The 14172-nt window shown below is 41.3% G+C and overlaps 1 protein-coding gene across 1 annotated transcript in view; it reads right to left on the bottom strand.

The window, feature by feature from the left end:
* diaph2 (diaphanous-related formin 2) overlaps positions 1-14172 on the bottom strand; it is a 902507-nt gene that overhangs the window by 179620 nt on the left and 708715 nt on the right. Inside the window, exon 27 of the mRNA XM_060927624.1 lies at positions 8123-8258. Within this exon, the coding sequence (XP_060783607.1) occupies positions 8123-8258 (136 nt within the window). The remainder of the gene's footprint in view (positions 1-8122; positions 8259-14172) is intronic.

Genomic DNA, 14172 nt, shown 5'->3' with positions numbered 1-14172 from the left:
ACAGGAAACTAGTAAATACAGTAAAGGAAAAACTTGAGACTGAAAGGTTTTAACAGTCATCCAAATGACTGAACGTAAACATTGCTACAGTAACATACTAGCTATGTTGTTGACATTAGCTAGTGCTAACAGCTAGCTGCTAGTACACTGCTACAACACAGACACCGACCCTAATACTAGCTATGTTGTTGACATTAGCTAGTGCTAACAGCTAGCTGCTAGTACACTGCTACAACACAGACACCGACCCTAATAATACAGTTCTTGGTCATTGCCTGGTAACAGCAAATTTATAACGGGCCATGTCTCAACAGACTAAGAAGTTATTTCAATGACATTTAATAACATTTTGTTTATCCTGAGGACCGAAAGTAAATGAAAATGTGAACAAACCTTAGCTGTAATAAGATGGCGACCACCGGCTCCAGGGACGACCCGCTGATGTAGGCATGTTACCCAGCCTGACACAAAATATTTGTAGGCATCCAAACTCTTATACGCTTTCAGATCAATACCTGTGTATGGCGATGGGTTTTTAACGACATAGGTATACAGATCATGTGGGCCGAAGTCAGGTAAAGACGAGGGCTTCGTGTACTTCCGTACGTCAGTGAACAATCCTGGTGGAATCAGGTAAACGTCGTTCTCTAAGCCTGCTAACCTCAATTTTTGCAAATACCTCTCCCTCTGCTCGCCCTGTAAATGCCCTACGTCGCTGGATAGTGAAGGTGTTTTCTGCATCTCGCTCCTTTTTCTTTTATGTTTTTCGTTTGTCGCCTTCCTCGCATTCAAACTGATTCGAGCCGTGACGTCCAAAATGGCAGCCTCACATGACTTGGTCACGAGGATGAAAAACCTCAATAGTAACAAGTAGGAGTTGGAAACACTTCCTTTTTAGCATCTTCATGCTTCGTTTTGTTCTCAGTCGTTTTGACTTTCACATCTGTGGTATGTGCAACGACAGGTTTGCCACCAGTCTTCTTGACAGCAGACTGTCGGTCCTGGACCCCGAACTTGGACTTGTGCGTCAATGAATACTCATCAGCTAGCTTCGCTGCTTCATGGAGTGTCTTGGCGTCTTTTTCATCGAGATATGACTTAATGTCATCCTTAACACACCGTTTAAATTCTTCCACTAGCATCAAGTCCTTTAACAGTTTGAAGTCATCACCAACAGACCTAGACGTGCACCAGCGTTCAAAGTACACCTCCTTATCATGTGCAAATTCAACATGAGTTTGATTTTCATTTCTTCTTAGGCCTCTGAATTTCTGCCTGTATGCCTCTGGCACTAATTTGTAGGCAGTCAATATGGCTTTCTTAACCACATCATATTTTGTTGCATCATTAACAGACAAAGCTGAATATGCTTGCTGTGCCTTCCCTCTTAAGACACTCTGCAGCATCAAAGGCCAATAATCTTTGGGCCATTTTAAACTCTCGGCCACCTTCTCAAAATGTTGAAAGTATTTATCTACTTCCAGCTCATCAAATGGTGGAACCAATCTCACTTCTCTGCTTGCAACAAAATCACTTGCATTTTCTTTATCTTTTCCTAACTTTGCCAACTCTATTTGCTTTGCTATTTTTTTCTCTTTCCACATCTAATTTTTCTCTTTCCATCTGCAGTCGGTCTCTTTCCCTTCTTTCCTGTCTTTCTCTCTCTTTGTCCTGTCTTTCATTTTCCGACCTTAATTTCTCCAGTTTGAACTGTCTCTCCTTTTCTCTTTCTTCTGTATGTTCTTTCTCTCATGCCAATTCTAACTGCAGTAACGTTATTTTACTCTCCATGTAGGAGGCGGAGCTAGGTTCAGCGGGAGGTTCAGGCTCTGCAAACTGCGCTAAATCAGTATTTATAAAAACGTCTTCATCATGATAATGCTGAGCAATAGCTAGAGCTATCTTAGCTTTTGTCAAAGTAGAGGTTACATCAACTAGATTTAGAGACTTGGCGACTTCTAGCAACTCAGGTTTTTTCAACTCCTGCAGACGAGAAAATTATTCACTTTCGCCATGATGACAAAGGGAAAAAAAATAGCTTGGACACTAACTTCGTCTTTTCACAATGTTAATAAGCTACAAATGACTCAGAATCCGCAGCTTGGATCCCGGACGAGCCCCCATTATGTTACGAGAGAGGTTATCAAAAAGCCCAACACCGAATTTGGTTATAGAAAAGTTTTAACATTAATCAGAAGTGAAACATGTTCAAACAAAACCCCAACACGTTACACACATAAAACCCTAGGCCTAGGTCACAAAACAAAAGGTTCCCTTTTTCAAACCCCATCAAAATACAGACATATTTGTAACATAAAATATAAAGGACACAGAATTTGTTATCTCACGGTCCCTTTGTGCCTTGTGTTAGGCAAGCGCTGGTCAGCAGGTCCCATTGCCCCGACCGTCAAGCTGTTCACAGTCTTTAAATGTCCTCCGAAGTAGCAGTGGTGTTTCTAGAGGCATCCGTGAAGGGAAAAGTCTGAAAAGCATAATCCAACGCGAGGGAAAAATATCCAAAAAAAAAGTCTCTCTGAAGCAAGGGCACCGAGAGCTGTCCAGCTGTGTCGAGCGCATCCGAGAGTGTGCTGCCGCAACGTCTTGGCCTGAAGTTGCTCACGTGAACTTTTAATTGACATCAGCCAGGCACTGCGTGGCACCTGCAGCTCGCTGGAATGTCTCCCTCATGAACTTTATCCAAGAGCAAAATCGAGTGGGGTGTAACATAATGATTATCAGAAATGTCCATCTTGCACAAGTAATCATAGAATAACAGAAAATAACCCCAATAAAATATAGAAATGCTCTTAACATCCAAACACAGGATATTTACATATTGCAATGGAAATAAATAACTGAATAAATAATAAAAATGAAAAAAAAAAACCCACTTGTACATCACACACCATCTGTTTGAACCTTAGATCCTAGAAAAAGGCTGACTCCAATCCTATGAAAACCACTGAGTGGAAATTAATTTCCTCTGATGCAGACACTCGTCAACAATTCGTCATCGAAGTGAGAAACCGCTATAACACGCTCTCACATCCAGAAAATCATATTGAAAAGACTTATCATTACATGCACTGAAGAAGTTGCAATATCAACACTGCCCAAAAAGAAGAAATGAAAAAGTGCATCATTTAGCACCCATTCTTTGGTAAAGGAAACATGTAAAGCTGTCATCACCGCTAGAAAACCCCACCAGGACAAGCCATTAAAGTCCTCACTACAAAATATCAAAGCCCAGAAGTGGCTCACTGAAGCTTACACCAATGCTGAAGCGGAATACATCCAAGGCAAAATTGACCAAATACTGTTATAACGTGTATACAATCAGAATGCTACTGCTTGGGACACTATCAATGACTTCACAGGGTGCAAGAGCAAGCCATCTATTCATGTAAAAGGAGACTCGGCTGCAGAGAGGAAAGACAAAAGGCTAAACAACTTCAAAAATCTCCTAGGTATGGGCCCGACAATTCCAGAAGATCAAGAACTACCAAAGATCCAGATCGCTGACGTGCTCAGCATAAGCACAGAACTGTTCACCATAAAAACAGCTCAAAGCAGTAATTAAGACTCTAAAAGACAAATCACCAGGTCTGGACAACATCCCCACTCTTATCTGGAAAGATCCCATCTTCCATGACCTGTTCCTGGACATCTGCAATCACACATTTCACCAACTAGCTCCACCTTCAGCATGGCTGAAGTCCGGCATCCTTCCAATACACAAAAAGGGAGATCTGACACTACCTACAAACTATCGTGGCATCTCTCTGACTCCAGTCACTGAAAAGATCTATAATAAGCTCCTCCTAAACAGCACTGTTCCCAAGGTCAGTCTTTTGCTGCGCAAAAAACCAAAATGGGTTCAGAAAAGGGTGTTCAACAATCTCTCGAATCCTGTCCTTACAGCCCATCATCGCAGAAATGCAGAAACATAACAAGGAATGAACAATATGTTTTGTAGACTTCTGCAAGGCATTTGACTCAATAAACAGACAAGCCATATTCGATATCCTCCAACTCTATGGTATACCCAAACCAATTGTGGAAGCTATAAAGTCACTCTACATGAATACTGAGGCCACTGTCATCACGTCTGATGGACAAACTGCGTTCTTTAAGATCTCAGCAAGAGTACTCCAAGGTGATACCCTCACTCCTTTTATCTTTATCCTTGTGCTTGACTATGTCCTGGGCCTGTCACTTGACAGTCTGAATAACAGAGGTCTGCAGATCCAACCTAGACGTAGTCAAAGACATCCGGCACAACATTGCACCAACTTCGATTTCACAGATGACCTAGCACTGGTTTCAGAACTACTTGAAGACGCAGAGGCCTTGCTCCAGTCACTTGAAAAAGCAGTTGCTTTGATTAGATTACACTGCAATGAGAACAAGATGGAGTACATCAACACTGGCCAGAATCCCAAAGACCTGAAATCCCTCTCTGGTGTAAACATCAAACGAATAGAGGATTTCAAATACCTAGGATTCTGGATCATGGACTCGAAAAAGGACTTCAAAGCGCAAAAGGCACTAGCTTGGGCAGCTTGTAACAAGCTTGGAAAAGTCTTGCATTCAAACCTGAAAAATGATACTAAAATCTACTTGTTCCAGTACCTAGTAGAGCCAATTCTACACTATGGCTCAGAAACCTGGACCCTAACACAGAAAGCTCAGAAATGATTGGATGGAACATACATGAATCTCCATAGAGTGCAGAACATTCAGTGATCTGAGCACGTGACATGAGAGAGAATATTGCTGGGTTTCAGTCACGTGACTTTTCTTAGTGGTTTTACCGGAAGTGAAATAGCTGGTGGTCTAAACGGCTGCTGTAGTGCAAACAACTAGCGATAACTTATCAGAGTATGCTCGTAATCTAAAAGCCACTGCCTGCTTTAGATATATTCAGAGGATTGTTATGTGCAATGGAATAGACCCCTAGAGTCTGGGAAAGAAGGATTTATCATATGATCTTGAAAACTACCCTTCAGTCAAGTTCCCCGACATCTCGAACTATCTGTACTTGGAAAACACTACTTGGAAAACACTAATGACATAGCTGAGAGGGATATACAAACCTTTCATGAAGTGATCACTGCAAACTCGAGCATGCGTTGACTCGGCTCCCTTTGGTTTCAATGAGAGGTTCAAAAGCCACCTTTCTCAACGGCTTTTTGTAAAATCCTGTTTGTTCACCATTTTTTATTAGCTCACGGGGAACCCTGAAGAAATTTTTATCAGTTTCACAGTTTGATCAATTCAAACAACCTGAAACAATGCAAGCATAAGGCATTTTTCATGTGAGCAATGCACCTTCTCCATACAAACGCTTTGTCAACTGAACTTTGGTAGACGACCAGCTAAAATTTTGAATAACTAATGAGGCAGATGCGACGTCACGTGAAACCCAGCAATATGGAAACCTACCACCGATTTCAGAGAAGCTCAGGAGCAGACACCTTCAGTTCGCCGGACACTGCTTGAGGGCAGAGAATGAGGTCATATCATCACTACTGTGATGGACCCAAAACCTCCTCATTCGCTGTCCAAAGATAATGTTCCCTCAGTTGATATCAAAGGACACAGGGATTAAAATAGAGGATTTGAAACTAGTCGTGGGACCACACTCTGTGGTGATCTGTTGTGTTAAACAAACTGGCCTGTGTTGCCAAAGGATGATGATTGGTTAGGACTTCATTGTCAGGACAGAAGGCAATGGCAGTATATGTTTATGTTGGAAGTGACAGATGAATTAACCAATCGGATTTTGATTTATAGTGGGATGGACGAAAAATGCATTGCCCTAAGGCTTCTCGAAGGCCAATGCGAGCTTAACTGCAAGTCAGCACCATCAGTGCTGCAATGATGTAACCTTCCAGGCAGTGTTTAATGATGGTCTTCACAATGTTCCAAGGTACATCTCATGTTCTGTACCCCTCTCCTGATCAATACTTTTTGACAATACACATGCTTTGTAAGCTGTTTGCAGACTATGGCTTCAGCAGTCCTCCAAAAGCTGCCATTATTCAATTTTAGTGGCATAACTGCTCATAGTCCCACTGAACGTCTACATTGGTATGTCCCACACAGCAGCTGTTTAGGCACCACTGTTCAGAATGCCACCCCATGGATCCACAGAGCTGCACAAGCACCACACAAAGTGAGCACAGACACATTGTCAAACAAAGGGCTGAGCAACCCTGAGACCACTCAGAAATGATCAAACCAAACTCTCATACCAAGGTAAGAGGCAAACTGAAAGTAACCAGATGCTGCACAGTGAAATTCTTTTCTTTGCTTATACCAGCTTGTTAGGAAGTTGGGGTCAGTGCACAGCATCAACCATGATACAGCACCTCTGGAACAGAGTGTGTTAAGGGCCTTAATCAAGGGTTCAACAGAGGTAGCTTGAGGGTGCTGGGGCTCGAGCCCCTGACCTTCAGATAAGTAACCCAGAGCCTTAACCATTGAGCCACCACTGCCACCACCCTGATGTTTTGTTATATGTCAAACTCATGATGTTCATAAGAGTAAAATATTCTAAAATAACTCCCCATCTGTTGAATGTTGTTCTCTGTTGCTTGGTTTTGGCATTTCTTTCAGTCGAACATCCAAAAGCAGCACAAAATTCCTGCATTTTCTAATATCTGAACAGGTCAGAACACCTCTGCAAGATGGTGGTGGTAGAGACATCTCGCAAGCCCCAGCGCAGCATTTACTGTATATATCTATGCTCAAACACAATCAAATCTAAAATCTCTGTTTTAAACCATGCCAAGCATACACTCTATAGATTAGGCCAGGCTGTACATCATGTAAAAAATAAATTTTTGAGTGTGAACTCTCATGTCACACTCTGAGCTCAGCCACTTAAAACAGAGATTTTAGAGCACACAGTGTTCTAAATTCTCTGTTTTAATCCATGCCAAACACACTCTCTGTAGATCAAGTATCACAAAGATTTAGAGTGTGAAGTTGTCATGCTCCACCCCGGGCATCCACTCCGGAGATTATGGATCTCTCACACCAGCGCCGATCCAGATCCAGGACAGGAATTCCTTCTCCCCTGAACTCACTTCCTGGTTTGCACTGCTGCTTATTTAAAGGCCATTCTCAGACTCTGCTAGAATGTCTCGTTTGCTTCTCTAGCCGTTTATACGCCTCTCTTGCTCTTCATGGTTTTTCTCTCTAGCGATTTTCTCTTGTCCATGGTTTTTACACTAGCGTTTTTCTGGTTCTTGTTTTTTTGCACTAAGGGTTATTTCTGGTTCATGGTTTCTTGCACTAAGGGTCTTTTCTTGTTTGTTTTTTTTTGCGCTCGTGTTTTTGTCAAGTTGTTTCTCATTTTGCCTGGACTATTTTTACCATTTGTTTTTCGGCCTGTTTTGTTTATCTTTTGCCACACCCTTTCTTCCCTGTATTAAATCATCTTATTTATTGGATGACTGTCTGTGTTCTGTTTTTGGATCCTAACTTCACCATACCTCCACCAGCCCTAACAGAAGTCTCATGTCTGGTCCAGTTACTGTTGGTGTCCCTCTGCTACAGCTGAGCAAGCACAGTGCATTTTCTCTGTAGGAATGCAGTCTATCACATATTTCCCCATTCTGATGTCTGGTGTGAACATTACCTGAAACTTTGACCTGTATCTGATTGATTTTATGTATTGCACTGGTACCACTTCACTGGCTGATTGGATAATCGCATGAATGTATAGGGGTACAGGTTTTTATTGGCCAGTCAGTGTATATATAAGGTATGCGATCAGTTAGGGTATATACAGTATGTGTGTGAGACCTCATTTAAGACAGTAAAACAGATGCATGAAGTCTACAGTAATGTGATATTACCAGTGAGTTTGCTGTCAGGGTACACAATCATTATTAGCAACTTTATTCATGTACCTATCTCTGACACAGCTATCTGTGATGACTCATAAGACTGTTATTAAAATTTGTCAGTGTATGTAGTGCATATAAGTAGGGAGAAATTGTGGGTGATGTATCACAGCTATAGTGTAGACCTGTGCCTCATACAGTGCTCAGCATTGTGGGAAATATAATTTGAGGCTGCAGCCAGCTCCAGTTGGGCACAAGCACTGTACCTTTGTTCATGTCAATCAGTTGCTTCTTCTTCAGCTGCCGTTCCTGCTTTTCCCGCTCAGCTTTCTCCTTTGCCAGCTTGGCCCGCTTGATCTTCTCCTCCATCTCCCTCTTCTTGTGGTTCTCCTTCACAGCCTCCTGGAGAGGGGGAGAATAGCAAACGTGAGACTGATACTTTACAGGAGAAAAAAAAATCAAGGAAGAAAGAGTTGTGCTGTTGTTCCGAGGTATTCCAGTACAATAGGTGCCCATTGCTCATAGTGCAAAACTGCAGGATTTCTCTCCTTCTGCAGTACAAGAATAACAAACTCTCCACGTATAAATGATTGAATGTCAACAGAAATACACTGTAGTGAATACACAATGGCAATACAATTGCAGCAGGCGTCCATATGGAGTTTACTGTAGCATATGCACTGAGAAAAAGTCCTAGTTGAAGACACTGTTGTATACTGCTGACAGAGGCAGACATCAGACACTACTGACAGTGACAGAGATGACATCAAAGAGGAAACAGGAAATTTTTCATAGTTTTTAGAACTGTTGGAGGAAATTCTCCCTTTTTTTGCATGTCCAAACTGCAGGAACTGAGAATAATTGTAGTTCTTAGAATGTTGTTTTGAGGGACATTTTTTAGCTCCTATTATAGGGTAGGTACTCTCCCAGCACAAGAGGAAGCCTGAGTAATGCAAGTGATTGGTCCAGATAATGAGTCAAACATGAGCCAAAGCAGGCTGCATTAGGCAACACCAGTAACTACCAAAAACAATAGCCAACAGCGCTTAACGTTTGCATTTAAAAAAACAACAACAACAACAACAACAACAAAAACACACACACACACACCATGGACAAATAGACCAACAGTGAAGTCCAGGCTTTGTTGAGCTTATATACGATGGAGGAAATACAATTCAATTTTGGTACATCTCATCATCATCCTTTATGTAACCAGGTAAAAACTCATTGAGATTAAAATATCTTTTTCAAGAGTGATCTGGCCAAGAAAGCAACAACCACTGTTATAACAGTAAAATAAAAACAATACAAACACGTATAGCCATTACAAAGATACTGTAATATCCAGTTTCTGTGCAATAAAAAAATCATGGATAGAACATTTACAACTTCAAACTCAATGCCAGAGCAAACATAAAAACAATTTTATCGCCCAATAGTGCTATTTTCTTGAGCCTTTAAAATTTACTTAAATTTCCCCATAGTGACCAGCTCTGTCAATTTCAGTTCCTTCTGTAAATTATTCCAAGTGAAAGGAGCAATGTATTTAAAAGCTTTTTTTCGTAATTCAGTTCTGACTCTAGGAACAAACAGTTGTAAAATATCATGAGGGTGCAGACCATGCTGATTTTTGTTTTTACTCATGTATACGCACAAATAAGAAAAAAACAACCCAAGGAGTGATCTTATATAGAGGGCTACCACATGACGTCACCGCGCCGCGAGATTTTGTTAGGCGCCATATTGGAAGACCAAGTACATGCACTCACAATATAAAACAAAGTACGAGCGAGAGTAAAGTGACACGATGGCTGATAATTCTGGTTATGTGAGTACATTACCAGCTGCAGAAAGGGCACGGTATGTGGAGAAACTGGCTGTGATTGATGGGTTTGACCCATATGATAAGACTCGCGGCAAGGGAGAATGGAAACATAAGGAGGACCTGACACCAATTCTGCCATCTCTTTGCTACCCAGACATTGTAAACTATTTGTTGTTTACACCCAGTGCCTACACTCAGTGTTCGAACTATGCCGATATTTTCGGGGGGTCCCTTTTTTTCCCTGGGGGGTGGGGGGTGTGTGCTTGCGCTTGTCTCAGAGCGCGGATCTCCAAACGCATGAGAAGCCTATCTTATGCACATATCACGCGGACTCCACACCTCCACACACGCATCGCATCTGAAGTCATAACTCATCAGGGGAAATCGTGTCTGCATTGGCATGTTCAAAAAACAACCTCGCGTCAACAATGATACCACACGCAAGAAAAAAAAAAAAACAGTCAGGCTACTCAACAACCAACCTGGCAGCAGCAGTCGTTGTCATATCGGTTTATTTTATCTTTGATGTAAACACAACACTTCGGATATGCAAATGCTTCCCGTTACACACGATTGCTATGTCAATAAACATCATTTTGCCAATATTTTAGAGACCCCCCAACATTTCCCAAATCACGTTTTCAAGGGATCTCATGTCTGTTTCAGGGGATCTCGGATCCCCCGTGTACCCCCGTAGTTCGAACACTGCCTACACTGCTGATGACTTGAAAGCCTACAAAAGGGCTACAGGCTTACAATTATGTTGTTAGTGGCTTGGTTCGTGATATTACAGCTGGTATTAAGAATAACCTACACATAGTTATGGCCAAGGTAATCTTGTTGATATTTATCTTTTAATAATATATCTTTTCAGTTGAAAAATTAATACTTTTTGTTACTATTAAGGTATCCATAATTTAGGTTAATTTATCTAAATTATACATATGTATTTATGATACATGCCGACACAACAACTATGCTTTATTTATATAATAGGAGGGAGAGCAAGCCCCAAACCATCCTAAATTATTATTATTATTATTAAATTGTAGAAGTCTGGGAGGCTTGCTCCTCATACAGTTATCGACTTGGGGCCAATTTAGCATGTTTTAAATCTGAATTTCTTGCGTTTGCTTACCTCAAAGTGTCCGCAGATCATGCACAGACTTATCCATTATATCCACAGTTTTTTGCCAAGTCTCACACAGGTTTCTTTCAAGTCTATTGTTGGGCCAATAAATCATAAATAAAACAGCTCAGATTTGTTTGTTTAAGTCGTTTGCCACTCCACTTTATTCTCGTGGGTTCACATACCGCTGCCGTTATTTCCCCCTAATCACGAGTTTGTTGGTCTTCCAAAATGGCGCAGGGTCTGTTTACTTCCGGTTTCGGGTGACGTCAGTGAAAGGGGTCTATAATAAGTGGCAGAGTTTGTTTGTTTGTCTTGAGCTAACGTTGTCATTTCTCAATGGATTTTCACCAAATTTGGCAAGTACGTCTGGGAATTACCTGGAATTTTGCAGATAGAAACAAAATTCATGTACGGGCCCGAAGGAGGTCCCTGGGGTGCACAACATCCACCCACCCCCTCCCTCAATACCTTTCACGTTACATTTATCAATACAAATTAGCCACAATTTGGCAGAACTCAGAAATTCCATATTGGGTCCCCAGTGGGCCCCTGGGTGGTGGATTTTTGTTTGTCTTGGGTTAACATCACCATTTCTCGACGGATCTTCACCAAATTTGACATGAAAGTCTGGGGGCAACTCAGAATTTTGCGAAACCTGGGCAACGCCAGGTAACCTGCTAGTTTATATATAAAAGCTAGCTACTGCGAGAGTCTGCAGACATACAGAGATGGCCACTTAGCTGCAGCATACAGACAGCAGTGGTGTATGCAGTTTCCGCATCCTGTAACAAAGCATAAGGCACAATGGTATACAGTATCCAATTTCTTTAGGTACAAGTCAGATGCATTCATAAAAAGCAGATCACCATCATCCAATAATAGTTTTTTGTTTTGTTTTTTAAGTAGCTGAAATCAAGTACTTCCTTGCCTGAAATGAGAAACATGATTTATGCTGAAAGAAGAAACTTAATTTAAGTTTTAGCTTGGAGACAAGGTTTTCAATATGTGGTTTAAATGACAGATTTTGGTCAATAATAAAACCTAAATACTTATGTTGTGACCCTTTCAATTTCAATCCCTTACATCATTAAGATCTTAGGAAGGTTAGATGTTAACCGTTTACTATGTGAAAACAGCATAAATTTGGTTTTGTCTGCATTTAACACCAACTTAAGCTGAGTCAAATGGAACTGAACATCATCAAAACAGACTGCAGGAATTCAACGGTTTGTATAACTGAAGAGGATGAGCAATAGGCAACTGTCATCTGCATTAAAATGGAATACAACATTTCATAAATTATTACAAAGATTATGTACATATATGGAGAATAGCAGTGGTCCTTACATGGAGCCTTGAGGCGCACTATTTGATACATGTAGAAAGTAAGAGGAAGACCCCGCAAAATAAACACACTGGGTTCTAGCTGATAAGTATTTTGAAAGCCAACTTACAGCTTTCTCATATACACCAATAGCATAGAGTCTATTTGCCAAAATAACATGAGCAACTCTGTCAAAAGCCTTGGATAAATCAAAAAAAGAGCTGCACAGTATTTTTATAGTCCACTGCCTCAATAATGTCATTCACCACTTTAATAGCTGTTGTTATTGTGCTATGTTTTTTTTCTAAAGCCAGACTGATATCATAATAGAATATAATTTGTATCTGTAGGACTTTAGCTAAAACACACAGTTTAGAAATCGGCCTATAGTTATTAAGGACTGAGGGATGCCCTCCTTTTAGCAAAGGGAGAACATAGGCAGACTTTCATATATTAGGAATCTCATTATTGGAGAGGGTCAGATTAAAAATATCAGTCATTGGTTCTGTTATAAAGTCTGCAGCTGACTTAATAAAGAAAAGATCAAGCTCATCAGGGCCTGTGGATTTGTTATGATCCAACTGGTTTAAGGCTCTATGGACTTCAGTCACACCAAGAGTAAAATTTAATGATTGAACCACATAATTCACTAGAACTGGAGAGGGGTGCTCCTTTGTCTATTTTGAACCTGTAAAGAGTCAAATAAGCAACCTGAAGATATGAAATGCTCATTAAAACAATTAAGAATATCTGCCTTTTTAGTTAGAGTGCATGAATCTTTAATGATACAAGTTGGCAACTCATTTGTGCTTACATCCCCATATTTAAGTACTTTCCAGAATTTCTTTGGATCATTTAAGTAACTAATGGTTTTAGAAAAGTAAAACTCAGATTTGGCCTTTTTGACAATAAAGAAACAATTGTGAAGGTGTCTAAAAATAATAATAAATCAACCAGTAAGTCTGAGATTTAGATTTTCTGGCTTTAACCCAGGCAGCATCACTTTCTTTTTGTAGACTGGACAACTGAGAGGAAAACCAAAGATTATTTCGGCTTTCACCTTAAATTTGCAGAAAGGGGCATGTTTATAATTTTAATAAAAGCATCATAAAAGTAGGGCAACACGGTGGTGTACTGGTTAGCGCTGTCGCCTCACAGCAAGAAGGTCCGGGTTCGAGCCCCATGGCTGACAAGGGCCTTTCTGTGCAGAGTTTGCATGTTCTCCCCGTGTCCGCGTGGGTTTCCTCTGGGTGCTCCAGTTTCCCCCACAATCCAAAGACATGCAGTCAGGTTGACGTGGGGCAGCCTTGGGGTGAGGTGCCCTTGAGCAGGGTACCAAACCCCTGACTGCTCCCCGGGCACTCTGGGCTGCCCACTGCTCTGGGTGTGTGTGCACGTGTGTTCACTGCTTCAAATGGGTTAAATGCAGAGGATGAATTTCACTGTGCTTGAAGTGTGCATGTGACGAATAAAGGTTTCTTCTTTCTTCTTCATGTTGTCTCCACTCATTTTCTAACTTTCACCCATTTTCTGACTGACCGTGTGTGAGGGGGGTTGCCCCCCATGCGTACTTTAAATTTCAAAATGAGGAGTCTAACTTAAAATCGATTTTTTTTCCCAGTGACACCTGTAACACCTATGGAATACTTCAGATTATTACATATACTCAAAGTGTCACGGAACAGAAAGGAGAGGAGATCAAATGTGCTCAAACCACAGTTTATTAATAATAAGGGAAAAGGGAGTTGGGAGAATGTGTGTGGGTGAAGTCCAGAGGCAGGAGAAATGAGAGGCAGGGATGGCTGGTGGTGACATCTGAGGTCTCCCATCCAAGTACTGACCAGGCCCAACCCTGCTTAGCTTCTGAGAGCTGACAGGATCTGGCGTAGTCAGAGAGCTGTGGCTGTAGGCTAACAGAACTTGGGTTTCAGGCAGTCTCCAAGCGTGCAGTCCCTCAGCAGGCAGGAGTTAGAGAGCAAACTGGAACACAGAGTCACAAATCAGGTAGCAAGATAGGGGACAGAAGGCAGAT

Source organism: Neoarius graeffei, chromosome 8 (genome assembly GCF_027579695.1).
Source record: "Neoarius graeffei isolate fNeoGra1 chromosome 8, fNeoGra1.pri, whole genome shotgun sequence".
NCBI lineage: Eukaryota > Metazoa > Chordata > Actinopteri > Siluriformes > Ariidae > Neoarius > Neoarius graeffei.
The sequence above is the reverse complement of the archived record's forward strand: the minus strand, read 5'-3'. Positions and strand labels throughout refer to the sequence as shown.